Source organism: Seriola aureovittata, chromosome 20 (assembly GCF_021018895.1).
Source record: "Seriola aureovittata isolate HTS-2021-v1 ecotype China chromosome 20, ASM2101889v1, whole genome shotgun sequence".
NCBI lineage: Eukaryota > Metazoa > Chordata > Actinopteri > Carangiformes > Carangidae > Seriola > Seriola aureovittata.
Window position 1 is genome coordinate 16,110,402 of NC_079383.1, and position 20,228 is coordinate 16,130,629.

At 39.5% G+C, this 20,228-nt stretch overlaps 1 protein-coding gene across 3 annotated transcripts in view; it reads right to left on the reverse strand.

Annotated features, from left to right (window-relative positions):
• Window positions 1–20,161, reverse strand: part of esyt2b (extended synaptotagmin-like protein 2b) — a 30,444-nt gene extending 10,283 nt beyond the window's left edge. For 2 of the 3 annotated variants that reach the window (XM_056364836.1, XM_056364835.1), the window contains exons 1-13: window positions 19,260–20,161; window positions 14,980–15,021; window positions 14,329–14,463; window positions 13,936–14,012; window positions 13,614–13,686; window positions 10,808–10,897; window positions 7,699–7,754; window positions 2,826–2,946; window positions 1,761–1,937; window positions 1,523–1,605; window positions 1,072–1,120; window positions 688–777; window positions 456–551 (exon numbers count right to left, since the gene is read on the reverse strand). In XM_056364836.1, coding sequence (XP_056220811.1) covers window positions 456–551; window positions 688–777; window positions 1,072–1,120; window positions 1,523–1,605; window positions 1,761–1,937; window positions 2,826–2,946; window positions 7,699–7,754; window positions 10,808–10,897; window positions 13,614–13,686; window positions 13,936–14,012; window positions 14,329–14,463; window positions 14,980–15,021; window positions 19,260–19,667 — 1,497 coding nt within the window. In that variant the 5' untranslated portion in view covers window positions 19,668–20,161. The remainder of the gene's footprint in view (window positions 1–455; window positions 552–687; window positions 778–1,071; window positions 1,121–1,522; window positions 1,606–1,760; window positions 1,938–2,825; window positions 2,947–7,698; window positions 7,755–10,807; window positions 10,898–13,613; window positions 13,687–13,935; window positions 14,013–14,328; window positions 14,464–14,979; window positions 15,022–19,259) is intronic. The other variant, XM_056364838.1, reaches the window with a different exon arrangement.
• Between the last annotated feature and the right edge of the window lie 67 nt (window positions 20,162–20,228).

Here is a 20,228-nt window from a genome sequence, read left to right on the forward strand (position 1 = left end):
AGCACAAATGACTTGATTATATAACTTGCTAAAGACCATAGTGACCCATTTGGCGCTATATGCTACATCTATAATGCACAGTTGTTCCCTTGGGAGTAGCTAGAATAATATTAGAGGGTAGAGGATAGTAATATAACAACCTGCCCTGGTTGTTGGTTGGTTCACAGTGAAAACCACATTTCAAAGAACATAAAAAGCTAATTGATGAAGTGACTCAGCATTGCTGCACATTGACCAATAATCCTTATTCAAACAAGAGCGCTGCACTGGAATTTCTTACTTAACTGGTTCAGAGTGTTGCTAAATGCAGTGTGTATGTTCCCGGTGGATAACAAGAAGGCTACATAAGCCTAATGCTATATTACAGCACAAGTGCTTAAGGAATTACATAAGGCTATAGCATCACAACAATAGCATTGCAAAATTAAAATTAAGTGAACATTGCAGTATCTTACTGGCAGGTTCTTTGCTGAGTCCAGATAGACCACCAGCAGTGCTGACGACAGCCCGTCATTGGCCAGGCTTCTGTCTGCGCGCACACTTCGCAACACCTGATTGGACAAGAAGGACAAAATAGGCAGTCACCACAGATAATGATTACTGGCATGCATCAGTAGCAAATTCATAAACAGTGATAGTAGTAGTAGTAGTGGTCGTAGAAAGTTTTTTTTTTTTTCAATACTGTACCTGATCCAACTTCTCATTAGTGGAGAGCAGAGACAGCCACTCTAGTTTTAAGTGCAGCTTCCCAGTAGGCGTTTCTTCCAGGTCAAACCACTGGAATAATGTGACAAAATCATTAAAGGAACCAAACCATTCTTTTCTGGCTTGAAAATTGGGGAAATATGAAACCAGCAGCCAGTAGAATAAAGAATAGAAACAGGGAGCCTGGTTGATGTAGCATGTTCATTAGCGAGCTTTAAAGCTGCTAAACATATAAATAAAGATGTATCAATCTTCTCATCTAAATCTCAACAAGAAAGTGAATAAACATAATTCCCAATATATGTGATTTATAAACTCAAATTCTAATTAAATGGGCGATATAATTGGGAACAGAAAGTGTCTTACCTCATCAACCTTTTGTTCTTTGTGCAGCTCAGTCATATCGATCATGAGGCTGTGGATAATGACAAATTGGGATGACAAAGAAACAGAAATCACATCTATAAATCTGAACAGTGGGTCCAGGTATTGATCGCATGCCTTGTGTTGCCAGCGCTGGGTGTAGTGTTACAGGCTTGGAGCATAATCACTGACTTGCCCTTGAGCCTGTGGGATAACATCTCTACTTTACTTTCATTGATAACAAGTAACAGATACCTTATCAGATACCTTCATCCCCCCATTGTGTTTAGGTTGCAATATGTAATGACATGCAGACAGGCAGATCCTTTGCTTTCCTATATAGCACTAGACAATTACAAAACAAAGTGTGGTCTTACCAATCACTCATAATGCTGAGGTGCAACAGACTGTGTTTCTTCTGAAGTATGTGATAAAATCAGAGTGGGGCACTCACCTTCCCAGGAAGTCATCTTTGTCTGGATCCTCATCAAACAACTCAATCTCAAGATGTTGACCTGAGTGCTCATACACCAGTGCCTGATGAACACAACAACATATTGATGCTTGTTTAAACAGGCACATCCTTAATTCAAGTTGGCAGAATAAACTCCAAATGACAGTGCGGGTAGCATTCAAACTGTAATGTTGTAAATATAAATCTCCTACTCCAACAGACATGCCAAACTTGTCACCTCATAAACTTCATTCCACTTGGGATGGAGGCTCTCTTTAACAGTTTTGCTCTGGAACATCTGGTTGCCGATCTGCAGTACGCCGTATGGGTCAGATTTGCCCTTGATCAGCCCTCCCAGAAATTTATCCTTCCCTTCCAGATCCTGAGCCTCCAAGAAGTGGATCCTCAAGACTCCCTGTGGAAACATGGATAGCACAGTGTTAAGGAGAGCAACTCTGAAATAGCAGCCTCTGACACTTCGGGGCCAAACTGGAGTCAGAGATGATAAGATGTGACATTACCTACAGTAGTGGGTATTACTGTATAAGGCAGTGCAAGAGAAAACTGTAGCTTAATACCAGAATTAGGAAGAAACAAAATGAAATGATTACATTATTTATTTTTTATATTTCATTAAATTTTCTGCTGACATTATTTAAGTTAACTCTAATGGTTGATGGAACTTGTCGAACAAGAAATGCAGATGCTGTTTGAATCATAGCAGTTGTGCATCATGAATAATGAATAAAATATAACAGATCAGTATGTGTTTGCATGTAAATTTGAAACACGGTACATTTAATGAACTTCCTTTTACAGTACTTACTTATTTACTTACTTACTTACTTACTTCCCTGGAATGTAGAACTTCCACTGAAAACTAGTGTGTGCAAAGCTCACAGTTGACTAGGGCAGTTATAAACAATTGGCCAGTGAAATGTCAGAAATAGTAATAGTATGGTGACATTTTCAAATGGTTTGTTTTGTACGATCAACTAATAAGGTTGTGATTATCTTGTTGCCAGGGATACAGACAGTAGCGACAAAGCTTTGTTATGCTTTTTTTTGTTCTGGCTGTTTTTATTTCATCCTGTTCTAAGCCTGAGAGTTACCTTAAAAACCTTGAAAAAACTTTATCTTATTACATAAAAGAACATAAAAAAGCAAAAGGGACCTATGAGATTTGACTATCAAAGTAACTATGAATTCCCTCAATGATTGGTAGCTGAGCATATAAACGTAGACAGAAGAGGTGTATTAAAGCTCTTGTTTAATTGGAAGCATATCAAAACTGCATTAGTACCTTTGGCATTGGGAAGCGTAGCTTGGCAAGTTCCACATCCCCGACCAGTGGGATGGTGACACGGTTGGGTAAAACCAGATAACTGTAGATAATGTCTTGAATCAGACTGTCAGAGAGGCCACTGTGAGGACAGGAGAGGGGATAGAGAGAAGTGAGGAAAGGATGATAAACAGAATGAAGCAATGAATTATTTAAGACAGTACGGGTGCCCTTGGGTTATAAATATTCTCCTTTAATCTCAGCTAAGTACAGTACATTTCTGCTTTGCATGTGTGAAGATAGTGGGAACACTGGAGTCAGTTCAAGCATGTTGCTGTTGCTCACTAAGAAACCTCTCAATGTCTATCTGATCCACTAATGATTCAACACTGCGTGACAACAACAATGACAGTGAGGTCAGAAAATGGCATTAGTGCCAGGCGTTTCTGTGTTCACTGAGCTGCTGTGGTACAGCTGGAAAATCGCAATCATCATTCTGTGTTATTGCTCAGCCTGTCCCTCGAAGAAAAGCTTTTGTGATTACAGAGCAACTGTCCATATATCAATATGTGGATATCCTAATCAAAGGTGTTCATAAACTGCCTCAGAAGTGATCTTGAAATTGTCTCTGGAGTGATCCCAGGACTCCAAACAACACACACTAAATCTACTAAATGAGCTACATGAAACACACAGCATGTGACACGTGAGATACAACAGCAGTCAGTTGACAAGTAGCCTAATAAATCGGACATTTACTAACACAAAGGACCTGACATACCTATCCCATGTGATTTCCAGTTGCACACCAGTGCAGAAAATTACATTAGCAACAGCCTGTATGTAATTGGTATTATAAATTTAGGGAACTCCTATCCACGATGCTTTCAGGCAGCTGAGTAAAAAGCTCATGTGTTCCAGAGTCATCCCCCAAACTAAGAAAATACAACAAAAAAAGTCAAAACAGAGGAATAACATATTTGGTCAAACTTGAGTTAAAACCAGCACAAACTTTTTGTTTGTCTTTTTTACCAAAATACTGTACGACTGCTTCCTGTTGCAATTTTGTCTCTTCACTGAGCTGATATGAACAGACAAAGAAACCAGGTAAGATTTTCTCATTTAGCCTGGAGAAACTGAACTGTACCTCTCTTGTCCAACCCACTTTCCCCTGCAATTTATTCATATTTTGTCTAAAGCTTCAAAAACACTTTCATAGTTTGTTGAGTTACTGCATCATGATTTCAACCATTTGTGTGAGACACATTGAGAAATACAATACTTCTACAAAGTTTTGCTAAAAATACAAATGCAAAATGTTGAAAAAATGTTTCTTTGGCAAAAATGTGCCATTACTCTTGTTGTCAATGTCTCTAACCAATGGATTAAAAATTAAAAATGTCAAATTTGCATTGTAACACAAGTAACCATCTGTGTAAGACCTGATTAAAAGCCTTAACCTAAAATTTATCCTTAATTATTACCAAGTAAACCAGTAAACCAAACTTGACTCTGCTGAAAATGAAAATAGAAGTGGAAGCATTTCTGTTATAATTTTGTAGCAATGAGAAAAATAAGAAAAATAAAATATGTTGCTCTTTGTTCAGGAGTGTTGTCCTGTCCTTAGACTAAAGTATATTCAAGTGTATAAACAGGTGTACAGGTTGTGTTAAGGTCGGACTGGAGGTATGTATTTTTCTGTTTTTCAGTCATTAGGGTCAAAGCAGTTTGGTGCTGCCCTGTATGGCCCAGCACAGTGCAGGCCAGCTGCAGAGACGCCCTGTACTCTGCCATCAATGGGATGAAGTCTCTAAAAGATGAGAACAAGTCTCTGATGGACAAAATGAACCTGCAGCAAAAGGAATGGAAACAGGTGGAGAGAGAACCAACTCCAAAAGGAGCTCAGATAGAAGGACAAGCTGGTCAAAAGGGCCATTAAAAGAAGGCAGGCTTGCACAAAGGCCCACATTGACACCCTGGCCCTGATCACTCCAAAAGAACTCGAGCTGGCTCAGAGAGAGGAAGAGTGGAAGGCCAGGTGTAGCGCACTGGAGGCAAGTCTGCAGGAGCTGGAAGAGCAGCACACAGCTCAGAAGCAACAGGAGGAGAAAAAGATTAAAAACAAGCGGGAGAACAAGACTCAAGAGGAACAAGAGGAGGAAAGGATTCACAACAAGCAGGAAAACATGACTCAGAAGGAAGAGGAGGAGATTAAAAATGAGAAAGAGAACAAGACACAAGAGGAGAAGAGGAGAAAAAGATTCACAACGAGGAGAAGAAGACTCAGATGGAAGAGGAGGTGAAAAACATTCAAAAGGAAGGAAAGAACAAAGACAACGACAATGTGAAGATGGAGGAGGAGGAAAAGACGACTGACAAACAGACTGACATGAAAATGAGCACAACTTCCCTCTTCCTGAAACCCCTTGCCATCTTTCCCCTTTCCCCCTTCTTACCTTACTTACCTTACCCACTCCCTACTCCCCCCTTCCCCATGTCTATCCTTTATCCAACATCTGTTCACTAACAGGTTTGTCATGTCAACTTAAAAAGTGATAATAATGTCAGTGGCCAACACCCACCAAGTGGCCAAAAACATATCAACTGAAGGTTTAAGCTTTTCTTACAACGTCCACTGCATAATAAAAGCTATCTTCAGGCAAGTGGAAAAACACCAGCCAGGCAAACAAATTTAGATGCCTGTGTTTGTCTGGAGTCAGGAGAAACATTCATTTTATCAATCCTCAGCTTATCTTCCAATGAAATGGCAGGCTACAGCTCTTGTCCGTGAGCTGATTAGAGACACAAAGATTGTCTGGTGGAGGACTGATCAGAGCCAGAGTTTCTCTCCCGCTGATAGCTGAGGGTGTGAAGGGAATCCTGCTGCATCGGTGCTTATTGCTGCATCTCTGTTGCTCCGCTGCGTATGTGCGTGCATGCACAATAACAAAAGTGAGAACATCTGTTTTATTTAAAGACAACACTGCTGACAGCACATATGGTCACTCGTATTACATAATCTACAGTATGTACAGTATACTAGTGTGTGTTTGTACTTGCTATTGAGCCATGTCAAAGACAGATTTCTATCATTCTTACACCAACAATTATCTTTTAGCCATGCTAGCGAGGTGGCAATTTCTGTGTCGGTTCACAACTTTGGTCCAAAGTGAAATATCTACTATCTCAACTATTGGATAACCATGACATTGTGAACAGACATTGATGGTACCCAGAGGATGAATTCTATGACTTTCGTGATCTGCTAACTGCAGTAATATGAGGTTGACATTTTTGTTTTAATGAAATGTCACAAGCAATACTGGATAAATTACCATTTTGTACACACGATCATGTCCCCCTTAGGATACATCTAAATCACTTAGGTGATCCCCTAACTGCCATCAGGAAATTTTTTTAATTTGTTTCACTGTTTTGGTTTATGACCAAATAACTGCACAACACTCCTATCAGCTTCAGCTGTAATTGTGTTTCGAGCTAATTATGAAATGTTAGCAAGCTAACACGCTAACCTAAGCTGGTGAACATGGTAACATTATACCTACTAAATATTCAGAGTGTTAGCATTGTCATTGTGAGCATGTTTGTATTCTGATGTTCGCATTTAGCTCAAAGCACCACTCTAACAGTGCTGCTAGCATGACTATAGAGTCTTAGCCTTGTTTTGTTTTGACAGTTATGACATATTACAACATGTAAATAAACAAGTAAGACAAACAGAGTATGTTGCATATCAATAACAGGGTTTAAGAGAGACACACTGGGCAAGCCCTCAAGTAGGCAGCTGATGCTGTCTGTCTGCTGCAGACAAACAACCAACACAGCCACATAAACAAGCATGTGTGTACACACAAACACACACATACTGCATTGCATAAGATGCATGGATCCATTACACCCCCACGGAGGACTTGACAGAAGGCCTGAAGGAGACTGGCAACTCAGCCCTGCCTGTGTCAACATGTCTGTCCACATCCGCAGGGTGTAGGACAAGCAGCTGTAATCTTAGAAAATCCCATGCAGCACTTACGCATGTGTCACATAATTTGGGGTGTAAATGATGTATGAACCACTCTAGACAGTGTCAAGTAATTGCATTGGGCTGTTAGCAGCTCTTAACTGACTCTCATTTACTCTCTGTTTAACCCACACAAAAACCTGCAGGGAGAAGAACCTCAATATGAGTATGAGCAAGACAAAATGAGGAAGAATGAGGAAACAGTCTACAACACTTCCTGATCTGGCCTGTTTTAGCCAAGGTTACTAACACACACACACACACACACACACACACACACACACACACACACACATATATACATATATATATATATATATAACTTGGTTATTCATGAAAACATATATTACACATATTTTAAAGATCCTATTATGCATGGTTTTCTCACTGTTTTTTTGCAAAGTGCTTAACGGCAAAAGAGACAGGTTTACCTAAATCAGCCCTGTCTGGTCAAGCTCTTAATCATAACAGTAACAAGGACAAGGACACCTAAGGCAGTAAGGAAACACTACAAAAAAGGTCTTTAGCAGAAAATATTATCAGTACATTCAGTGGAATATTTCTTCTCAGGTAATAGACAAGACTCTAAATCCACATGAATACTATGGATATTGTTAAAAGGCGCAATTAACACATTTCAAAGGCAACATGTGTTCAAAATTATTTTTAAAAAACCCTTTATCACATAGTCACAATCATATAGTGATGCATGAGCGATTAATAGCATGAAAAGTAGGCATGAGTCCAGATTCCTGAAACGCTACAGACCTCCTATCAGCTCTCATGTCACCTCATCTTCTTTTGAATAAAGACACTTTCTTGAGAAGCAGGAAAAGCCAGTTTTAAATGACTTACTTGAGCCCTGGAATGTCCAGTAGATTGGTGAGGCCAGTCCAATTTATATCCAGAAGCTAAAAGAAGAAGAAAAAATGTGAACACACCAGAAACACTGGAAACATAGTATGATTTTTTTTTTTTTTTATTCACCCTAACACTTGTTGTTTCCTGCCTCCTGTGCTACATTAATCACTTGGCTTCTTGTTTTCTGGCCAACAAACCCCACTGATTAATAACAGTGGATACAAAGAGTCCCACACAAGTTGCAACAAAAAAATATAAATCAAAAGTTTTTGTGGATGACTCGCTAATGTTTCGGTCCATTTCGACAACATAGCACTACTTAACCTATAATACTGTTGCTGTGTGGCTTATTCTGGTCGGTGGCTGTCTCACTGCGCACCAGTTCGGCGATGAACTGTAACATATATATATATATATATATATATATATATATATATATACTGCAACAAATTTTTCTGGCCTCAAATATTTGCACGGATCCTTGAATGGAAATGAACACTTGCTTGCTGAAATATTGTATTTATAAACACAGCAGCAGTCCTCTGGAATCTCATTAGGTTTCAGGGTACAAGACACTTTTCTATGGTACCAAATTATTAAGGAGTCAAAGACAATATGATTCACTTCCTCGGTAAAACTAGAAGCAGGTATGTCAAATCTGGAGAAGGGAAGACAGCTGTGAATAGCATCAGCTAAGACCTGGAATGCAGACAGATCCTGTCTCTCAGTGAGCTTTGATCTGCTTCTGCCTCTGAGCTGAAGGAGCAGTGTTTTCTTAATGAGCCTTTCCCTCTTCCTTTCTGCCCAAGTTGCTTACACTGCAGCAGATGCACTGAGCTCAGCAGGGAAGAGGGGAGCACTGCAGGGTTGTTAATGATGTGTGGGGGGTGGTGGGGGGCTGCATGTTGTGGGAATATGGTTGGAGGGACACACCTTCAATTCTCTGAAGCAGCCTTGTTGAGTTGCTAGTATGTACTGAAGATACCCAACGTTTGCAAGTTACAGCTTCTTCATTTTGAGGATTTCCTGCTTTTGTCTGTTTGATATCATTAGAAATGTATTACCTTTGGGATTTGGGCTGTCGGTTAGATAAAATTAGCAAATTCAAAGGAACACTTTGACATTTTGGGAAATATGCTTATTTGTGTTTTTGTCAAGACTTAAATAAGAAAATCAACACCACTTTCATGCGCATCGGTTTGAAGCTATAGTCAGGGGACCTTAGCTTAGCTTAGCATAAAAACTGGAAACGGGGAAACAAAAGCCTATCAGTACTTCTAGAGCTCACAATTAACACAATATATCTGGTTTGTTAAAATAAAAGACAATTAAAAAAACATTCTTGAGTCGCTGCCAAGTCACTGCCATGGATTGATTTTTTTTTTTAACCCAGCTAGAGGGTTAGCTGTTTCAACCAGTTTCAAGTCTTAATGCTAAGGTAAGCTAAGCATCTGCTTGGAGTGTATATATGAGAGTGGTATCAAACATCAGTTATTTTTTAATTATCTAAATGAGTCAGTGACTATTCCTTCCTAAAACATTGATTGAGAATTTAAAACTTCCGGGAACTTATTTGTGATTATTTTGGACATTTTACAGCCTAAAGCCTTGATCAGCTAATCAAAAAATAGATATGAATGCATGCAATGTGTTAATTAATCAATACACAACTCCCAATATAACCAGTCACTATAAACATCCTCAAGTGTTGAACTCTGCTCATATAAAGTGCAAGACTGTTTGTTTAACTGAGCAATGAATCTCTTTTGCGGTGTGTGTTGCATCTTTTTATTTACACTGCACTGAGTTTCATTAATGTGACCTCACATCCAGACGTGGCCAAGACCTCTCATGGTCTGGAAATGTTTCTGTTTCATTTTGCACTCAGGATCAGGCCTTGTATGGCACTCTGAAGGAAAGACGAAGAGTTATTTGGATTCCACCGTACACGGTGTCATGACTTTTTTCACCCACAGGAAATTGCTTTTGCAATTTGCTGTTTTCTCCACCATCCAGATTTAATATTCCTCATCTAGAAGCAGGGGGATGATTGGGCAGTGTGTGTGTGTGTGTGTGTGTGTGTGTGTGTGTGTGTGTGTGTTTGTGTGTACGTGCGTGCACGCATATGTGTATACATGTGGGTATGCACCACGATTTACTGACTAGAGCTGCTGCCTTCTCCCATCAGCCTCCTACAGTAATATCTGCACCTTGAGCTTTAGCTGTGTGCCTGTTGTAGAGAAATCTGCCAAAGTAGGACTGGTTTTAGCTGCAGCTATTAATAGCTCTGCTATAGTTCCGCGGGGTCCTCCTATTTGGTATAAATCGGTCAAACATTTTTAAGCTGTGCAGCAGTGGCTCTGCACAAGGGTTGAACAGGAAGATTGATGAAATGTACACTGGGTAATATTGGATATGTAAACAACTGGCAATGTGAAATGCAAACTGTGTGAGGTGATGTAGATTGTTTACACTGTAAGAGCATAGAGAATGTCGATAGCAATGCCATCGACAAAAAAACGACCAACTGAAATTAACTTAAAGTTGAGTGAAATGTATGAAACACATTATAATGTGATTTGACTCATGAAATTATCATTTAAAGTCCAATTTATGTTCACTATTTCTGCTCGAACGAGGCAAACAGATTAGCAAAGCAGAAAACCAAAGGCAAATTTGATTTATGAGGTGTAATATTATAAAATTTAGTGAGAATATAAAATACATTAAGAACCGAACTGGGTTATAAAAGATATTCAGGACATTTTGTGATATTTACTGTAACGGGGCCAACCTTGGCAAAAATAGTGAGTATAAAGAAGAGAAAGACAGCATGCTGTACAAAACTTTTCCATTATTTTCAAATGTCGTGCCAAATAACAATATGACACTATACAATAATGTGTTACACTCCTGCTGGTAAATATTCAGGAGATAGATATCTCCTGATAGATATCTCCGTCTTGTATTTCATTTACAAATCCCAGTTCAATAACTTCTGCCCTAATCATATTGCATTTGTTCAGGCCACAGTGTAATTATAATTTCAACTAACAAGCTTAATTGACCACATCAGTGTCGTATTATTGGCGTCCGGACTTACTGGCTTCTTGAGGAAGAACAGAGACAGCGCTCCAACAAGAGGCATATCACCCAGCAACGGCTCCATCACCACTCTCAACACGCCGTGGATCTATGGAAACACAAGAGGACACATTGACACACATGCCACGTACACATAAAGAGAGAGCTTAAGGGGACTGACTCGGCTCTGGCCCTTGACATTCCTCGGCGGTGGAGTAGCGCATGACAGGTTGGAAACTTGATCACAGCCTGACTTCACACCTGCCCCATGTCATCCTCCACCTTCTCCATAACATATTATGACAATTACAAGGATTATGGTGTTGGAAGTGCTGAATGTGTCATGTGGACACCACGCAGCTGCTCTAATCTGCAGTAGGGACCAAAAGATTGGGAGACCATTTTGTTTTGAATCAATATTTGTATTTTCAGGAACAATAGTAACAAAATCTTGTCTGAGCAGAACTGTGTCTGAAACTGCAATTACGCCAGTGAATCAAATACTAATAAAGCACCAGTGAATCAATACAAAAAACGTGCTTGGAACTACTAATACTAATAAAGCTCTTTTAGTGTTTGCACATGGACAAATACCATCACAATCATTTTAAGACTTCAGTTCATTTCTGTCGCCAAGGAAATCTCAATTTAAGAGATCATTCCCCAAAACCAAACACTGGAAAACTGATCTGTCAGAAAAGCAGCTCCATAGAAAATGACGCCGACAATAATCTGACTGTTCAGAGGCATAAAAGACAATTCAAATCTCATCCTAGTGCAAGAATTCACACAAAAGTTTAGTTCCCTTTATGAAGCAATGGCACACTCTAAATTGAACTGATACAGCTAAATCATGCTAGTTTCTATCTTTGGGCTGGTATACTGTGTATTTTATTCTGTATTGACAAAACTGTCTCAAGGAATAATGATGTCTTAAAAGCAGGGTGATCTGCACCAGCAGCTGTCTAGCGGGGAAACAATAAAATAGATGGATCTTAATTAATGGATTTATTTACAAAAGAAATTGAACTGCAATTTGAAACTCACATTACAGAAAATGCAATTTGTTTGGAGGTTTAACACAATGACTATGTAAAGATGGACGACATGACAGTTCACCCAAAGTTATCTCTGCCATTTTAGATAGCTCTTGTCATACTGATATACATTCAAGTGTTAATTTTTCCAATAAGCTTGCTTTTAATTAGTTATTTGATGCTGTAAAATGTGAATGTGACATCATGATTGACAGCTGTGATTGACTTTGATTGGGTCGGGTGGGTGTGTGAGCGGGTCCCTCGATACGGTGCAGACTCTAGTTCAAAATGACATTATCAACAGAAGACAGCAGCACCTGTATCCTGGATATTTTGACTTCATTTTTGTACAGTCTAAGGAAGTGAAGTGACGTTGTCCATCCTTATATACATATGTCATTGGTTTAATTGGCTTGTTATGTGCAGTAGCTTTGTTGAGGGGTGAGCCTCAATCAACACAGTGGGAACACACATCAGGCTGATATAAAATATATAATAAAAGTCCAATATCAGCCACTGCTTAACCCCACTCTTCACAAAGCCATCTGTAATCTAATCATTATCATGGAGTCAAGCACACCTGCTCTGTGTAGCGTAAAGCAGCACAAGGAGTGACAGGGACTAATATATTAGTGGTTGATAATGAGCTGCAGAGATATGTAGGTCTGCCTGAGCTACATAATGGGGGCAGCGGGCAACAAATGTCTCCCAGGGACAGACCTCGCAGCTATCAGCCTCCAAGGAGGCACACTGATTGTTTCTTCTGGCTGCTTTCTGTTTCACTGCAGCAGGAACACACAAAAGCACCAAGGACATAAAAGACCAAGAAAACACAAACATATTACATGCAGTGAGACAGAATCTTCTCACGGAGCATGATGCAAATTGCAAACTGCATATTCTTATAATGTGAATGTTTTACTTTTGTTTAAAATCCTGTTTATTAGATCAATCTACTTTTTGTTATTATTATCTTTAAACCTTTCTCTTTAGCCTTTATGTTGCTGTATTTTATTATCTTAATAGCTCTGCAGAGCTGTAGTTCTCGACTTCAGATCCACCCAAGGGATCACAAGATGATGCATAGGATAGGAAAAAAACATTCTGAAATACAAAACTATTTTTTTTTTTTTTTTATTTCTCTCCAGTCGTTTATTTTTTCTTTCACATTATATAATGGATAGACCCTTAAGGTCTCTAAATACGCAGTAATTCAAATGAAACAGTCTGAGAGGAAAAAGTCACACTTTGGTTAAACTGCTCACAAAAATGAGACATAAAGAACGTAAACTGTGACAAAGCAAGTACACATACTGTATATAAAAGGAGGTTAAGCCTAAAAATGATTACATGATTATTTCTATGTTTTTGTTATTAACTTTAGTTAGTAACTAAATGACTATTGACAGCCTCATTAGTATGAGTACACACATTCCTCCACCACTGAATTACAGAATTTAATTTGTACTTTCAGACCAGAGTGTGATTTAATTATACACTTACATCCCTGAAAGCTTTCTGTATTTAGACATTCAATAAGTTGCAATGCATTGAAATAATGTTCAACTGAGAGGAGAAAAGCCCCTGTCCAAATAACTTCAGTATCCTGTTATTATCTGCTATACAAAAAAAGTCCAGCCAGTAAGGAAAAAATACTTGGAGTGTGAGCCAACAGGACAGACTTTTACCTGAATTCAGTGTCACTTTACATCCACCGTAGAGGACAAAACTCATCCAAGTGCCAGTGTGAGGATGCGAAACAAATCAGACAAAAAGGATTGTCCTCACCTGGATGCTCTTAATGCCAGCTTTGCAGTAGTAGCGCTTGATGTCCACGTCAATCTCTGTGTTGCCAACAAAGCTGGGTAGCACACAAGACAAAAAACACATTGACTTCCTCATTAAAACCAAAACCTGTTAGCATCAGTAAACAGGACTGAAATCTTAGGTTTTATAACTTCAACTATTATTATTTTATGATTATTTTTTATTTCAAATCAGCAATCCTTTAAGAATTCCCAAAGGTCTGAGGAACCATTTTAAATTAGAAAGGAAAAGAAGGTACAGAGGTAAAACAATGATGTTTTAAACAGAGATCTGATTGGCTCACCTGATCTGCAGGTCCATGATGATCTGACGCTTATCCACATTCTCTGAATAAACCTTGACTCCGTTGACCCTCAGGGGCTACACCGCAACAGAAGGAAGCATTACGGCCACTACACTCAAGTCCATCAACACCACAACAACACCTCAACCCCTCCCAAACCACCACATGGTAAGTACAAGGTCGACCCCTCTCCTGACCCCATATGGAAACTTTTTATGAAACGAGCACATGTGTCAGCGACGTGCATGTATGTTCACGTTCAAGCTCCCACACACCCTCGCCAGCTGTCCCAACGGCACCTGCTGCTCGCGGTCTGTTTTGCCACTGAGAACATCACATGAGCCATGTGAGTGCCTGTGAACACCATGCGGGAACACTCAGAGAGATGCTCACTTTGTCTCCTATGTCGATTTTGCTGAAACAGAAGGTGCTGAGGTGGGCGTTGGACTCCTTCACTGCCGGCTCGATTGTCTCGTGGAATAATTTCTCCACAAACTGGCAGATGTAGGGCCACATCTGCTTCACCGTCTAAGAGGATACAGGGAGAGAACTGAGCTTAAAAGAAAAAAAAGAAAAGAGTGGTGCCCTTTTGCATCATGGGCGTGTACCTGTATGTGCTATAGGCACATACAGGTACATCTCTCTCTCTGTGAATGATAGTTACTTTAAATTATTCAAAATGTAGTTCTCTATAAGCATAATCTTGTCAGACTCACACACATCAAGCAGGGACAGCAGCAAATGAAATTTTGAAGCATGCATCTAAATCATGTTAATGTAACACTCATGAGGGCTTTAATATTTACATCCAGCTTGTTGCTATGGGGATTCGAAAGGGTTAATGCATTTCACAGTGCTGCAGAACCAGGGCTGCATGTTAAGTCAAATGTGCTGCAGTGTACAGAGTGGCAACAGTCACATCCCCAGTGGGAAGAGGAGAAAGCAGAAGAGAGGCAGACATCCCATTTCCTCCTATTCGCAAAAAGCAAAAGGAGAGCTTCACTCAAGCAAACAAATTTAAGAGACAGCTGCTCAATTCTTTACCTTGTTTATCCACTCCACCCGCTCTACATCTGGGAAGTGCACCTACAATGGGGAAAACAGAGCAGATAATCTCTATGTTGGTTTCAATAAGCCTGATTATGCAATATCTTTAATGGCAAGGTTCCACATATAATCTATGTGCTGAGATTTGTTTCGCTGGTAATCTGATTTTAAATTATATATTCAAAATGTCCGTGTTATGAGTAAAATTGAAATGTCCATTTTAATACATTGAACTTTATTTTTTATATGTGAAATTCTTCTTTTTAAATTTTCAATTTAGACATTTACCACTGCAGAGAAAGGCACTAAATTCCAGATGTTAAATTGCAGAATTGCGCTGATATAATCCAAAGGGGGTTAAGTTATTAAATGTTTGCAATGGACCAAATGTGCAAACCCTCTTCTCTTCGATTTCCAACTGTTTCAAATTACTCTTTAATTAGGTGCTAATTTCAAATGCAAAGTTGGTCTTTTTCCCTAACTCAAATTTCAAATTTTACTTTTGAAGGAATTTCAAAACTGTTACTCAGAAAAATCCAGTTTGAAGATGTCACATTTGTATTGGCCATTCAGAATATCTAAACAAACCTGGCACTTTACATTGCTGAAGCAGTACAACACGACAATTACACAATCATAACAGAAATAATTCAAAGACGAGAGGACAGAGTCTGTTTCTATTGAGCACAGATCAAATTTGAGAACATTCGTTGCAAGAGCTTTTTTAAATGGAGTTATTGACAAAAAAGAAAGAAGATGAAGGAAAGGAACATGAAAAGGAAGTTTCAAAGCAGTGTTCAAACAAAGGTCATTGGATTTTTCCAGTTTTCATTTCTACATAAAGAATGCATTGATTGTATGACCTTTCTTTTATCGTCATCTTTTTAGTGTCAGCTGGTATAAAATAACTCATCAATACACATCAATACAAACTATAGAATATAGTGTCTCTCCTCACATCATGAGTGTGAGCATTCATGTTATTAGACCAATACTGTTGGATATACTGTAATTTTAGAAAGAGAGTTAAGACTAAGTGGCCAAATTTAATCTTACTTGCATCCTGAACTAGATCTCAACTCGTGTCCTATTTCCAGACGTATTTCCTCACTACATTTGTGCTGTGAGACTGAGTTGCACTTTGACTAATCTTAACGACCACAGTACATCTGGCATTGATTTAACAGGAGCTAAACGAAATGCCTGGAATAAAATCAATGACGTGCACAAAGGTGTGCAACCACCTTAATAATTAGCTAATAAACACCTCTGCCTCTCCATCACACCAAATTTAAAGCGTTTATTTCCTAATTAAGAAGTGATGCAAACCGCTGGAGTGCTGGTCAGATATAACGTGTAGTGTGACAGCTACAAGCAGCAGCAAAAGTCCTTATCCAGCATTAATGTCAAAGTCTGGATAAAGCAGTGACAAGAGCAAGAGGACAGGGAACAGAAAGTTCTAGTTCATATAACAGAGTCAGGCCCACAGTTTTGTTATGAGGTGAAAGTAATATAATCCTCTACACAAGACACTGGTAAGGTTTCATTATTACACCTGACACAGTGACCTTACTCAGAAAATGTAGGTGAAGCAATGGATGATTCACTCAACAGGACATATGTTAGTGCTGGCTCAGAAAACTAAGCTGTGTAGCAGAAAGTGGGAGCAAAGCATCTTAATTATTCAGATCCAGCCATCGTTGTTGTGTTGGTGTAAAACTGGAAAGTCATTCAGGTTTATGTCCTGAAAGTAAAATTAACAGTCTGCTTGAGTACAAACTGCCTATTATCAGCACACTGAGCCTTGGAAAGTAATCAGGACCTGGAAACAAACGTAACTAAACACAAGAGATTAAAGAGCTAAGGAGTTTCCTGAAAAAGTCCCAAAAATCACATATCTAAACAAAGCAGAGGCCGTATTTGTTTCAAGTCACATAAACAGTACCTGTTTTTCACACATAAATGTTTACCTCCCAAACTTGTGTTTACATCTCATAAGTCACATTGACTGAGGTTCATCCAAAGGTCTACAATAATGCAGACAACCGGATTCTTCCAAATAAAACACCTTTCAGAAAAGTGAAATAAAGCTCAGTTTATAAAGCTGCCTTTTGGCCTCTTCTCTTGACGACACATTGAAAAATTCTCTGCACAAATGAATTGTGACAGATATGATTCCTGTAACTTTATTGTGCATTTCATTTATGATAAAATTGTAAGACTGGTGATGGAATTGTTGCACTTTCTCCCTTATTCTTTGTCAGTTTATAATTCTTTTCTATTCTTTTGATCGCATATCACTTATTAAAGAAGACAAAATACCTTCTTTACCTGGTTGATAGTTTGCTGTGTGTTTGCTTAATCTGTTTCATTCACCAACTGAAATAATAAATGTGGTCCACTGACTGGAAAATGAATGCAACAGTTCACCCATATACAGTGTCAGAAACTTATTAATTTAAGCATGTCTGTGAGGCATTGTGCAATTTATTTTTTCATGTTTATTCTTGTGACATTAAACTTAAATCCAGAATATTACCTTAAGTGTAAGTAGCTGTTACACAGGGCAGCTAATGACTCACCCTGGGAGAAAACAGCTAATGATATAAACTCGAACAGAGAGGAGTGCACATGGAAGCGTGGGAATCGGGGCAAGGCACTAAAAAAGGATTTGTGAAAACAATGCCATCTCCATCAAGACTCAATTTCTGCCTAGTGAGGTGAAACTGGTATTCACCAAGATTTAGGAGCTATAAATGGTGAAAATCTCCACCCCTGATGACAGCGCAGTATTGATGCACTGATATGTGCTCAGCTTGACAGTCTGAAACATGCGTGTCATTCATTGTGAAACCCTGGATGGTGTGAAGTAATTTCCTGTGATGACCATGCACAGGCACCAAGTATGACCAGAGCTATATGTAGTGCTTGACATGATGTTTCTATTACAGACCTCACACTTAAAGCAGGGGTGTGCTGAGGTCACTCAATAACACCTCTTTCCCTTGAGTGGGATACTTTTGCACTACCCCATCTAGCTCCACCACCCCCATTTAACAGCCTCAATGCATCCTCAGCCATGTGTCAGCAGAATAAGCTTTTAGCTGTTCTCAAAACATGAGAATGCACTAAATATCACAGATCGGTTGGGCCGTGACTCTCGGACGAGTCTGATATAGAAAGTCTTGTATTTATAGTTTGATAAATTAAGCAGCTGAAACTCGAGGCCCACTTGAATTTGCAATTCAGTTGAGCTGGATTTTATGCTTGGATAGCACTCAGTTAAATGAGACTATATAAGAAGGTTTTAGTGAGAATAAATCTCTCCATTTCACTCTAATTCCTACCCCAAAAGATACATAGTGCACTAAAAAAACGAAATATGGCTTCTTCAGTCAGTTCATCACTGTCTATTGGACTTCCAGCAGAGTTTACTAGTGCAGGAGTCAGCAGGTAGTCTGAGGATGGATCAATGAATATGGAATATAAATAACTACAGTATAAACATTGTACAACCTCTATTAAGGGGACTAGAAGCATTCATTTAGAGGCCAACCCCTTTACTTTGAAATATTTCCCCTTGATGCTAATACCACTCCCTCCTGTCTTTCAAACCTTTTTTAAAGACACCAGTTCTGAGAAAAGTCACACATCTGGCTATGTGACAAAAATAACAAGTTGTCTCCAAGAAACTATATATTTTGTTGAACTTATCTATATCTATTACTATGTTATTATCTGAGTTGTATTTTGTCTTCAGGTACCACTTACCAACCTAAGTTTTTTCACTAATTTACATAGTGGGGTTGCTGAGGGTTCATGAGGAGGTCTCAGGACATTCCCAACAAAATCCTAACCACTAAACTATTAACCCTGACAAGGGAAAGTCAAGAACCACTATGTTATCTAACATTTTTGCCAAGATAAAGTGTTGCAGTAATTGAGTGAGTTCACTACGAGAGAGATAGCAGTCTGGATCCCAAAATAACAGGGACCCCGTGGGCATGTTTCCTTTCCAGCATGGTGTCTGGTTTACCATTGTACCCTGCTGTATTTAGACTGGGGCTCAGTCTAATGTCACTGCTGGGGGGAACAGCTGCTCCATCACAGCTTTACAGTTCAACTCTGCTCCTCCTGCACTTAACAGCTGATAGTTTTTTCCTGGAAACTCAAAAATATTGTTCACAAATACACCTCACACACACTTAACAGAGAAAAATCTCGGCTCAGATCCAGTAGACATTTTTTTGTCTACTGCGTTTCACAAGGAGACTTACCCATGGTGGTAAATCGGAGGTCGTAAGACCCTGTTTGACACTTCTCTCCTCCTGCTCAAAGAAAGCCAGAGCACGGTTTAGTCGGCTGTGCTTCCCTCCTGTGTTCCTCCTCCACCAGAAAAAGATAACCAGTCCAATCAACAGCCAGCTGAAGCTGAACTCAAAATAACCCAAAGCGTATATGGGGAAAATTAGAACAAACGTTTTAGCGAAGTGAACCCAGGTCTGGGTCAGTTCGCTGGTCGAGGACACCGGAGTGTCATCGGGTATGTTCCCCGCTGAGGGATGGTGAAAGTTGGCGTTAGGCTGAACGGGGCTCGGCGCAGTATGTCCATTCTCCTTAGGTGAAGCGGGGCTTGCATTGTGTGAATGGGCTCCTCGTACAGCTGTCATGCTGTCTCTTGACATGCTTCTGTGTCCAAGAGTCCGTTTTTAAACTGTTAAAATGCGGATAAGGTCGGGTGACTCGGTTCCCATGTGCGAACGGACCGAGGCGGTTCCTTTTGGGGAGCCTGTTCTCACGTTGGCTCACCTGCACACCAGCCCATTGCAATCGAAGGAATCGCTAGCATTGACAACTTTGGTTTACGTTTGGACTAAAAGCTAAGAACTGCATTCCCTTGATTAAATGAGTCTGCTGAGCCAGTCCAGTCCACAGTGAGGACACGAATGGTCATTTCTAAGAACGCACATGCAACCTGCACTGTGCGCTCCCAGCTAACCTAGCTTAAAGGAAAAAATACCGCCATCTCGTGCTCATTAGCTGTAAACAAGCTTGTAATAATCAATCGAAGTAATGCTTGGGTAACGTCAAATTACATTTGAAATGTCTACTCTTAAACTATACATGAGAAAAGCAACACGCGTAACTGGCTGGATTTCAAACAAATAATTACATAACTGCGTACCTTGCTAGAGTTCTTTCAAAATACTAGAGCCGTTGAAATGAAAATGACGAGCACGGAGTAA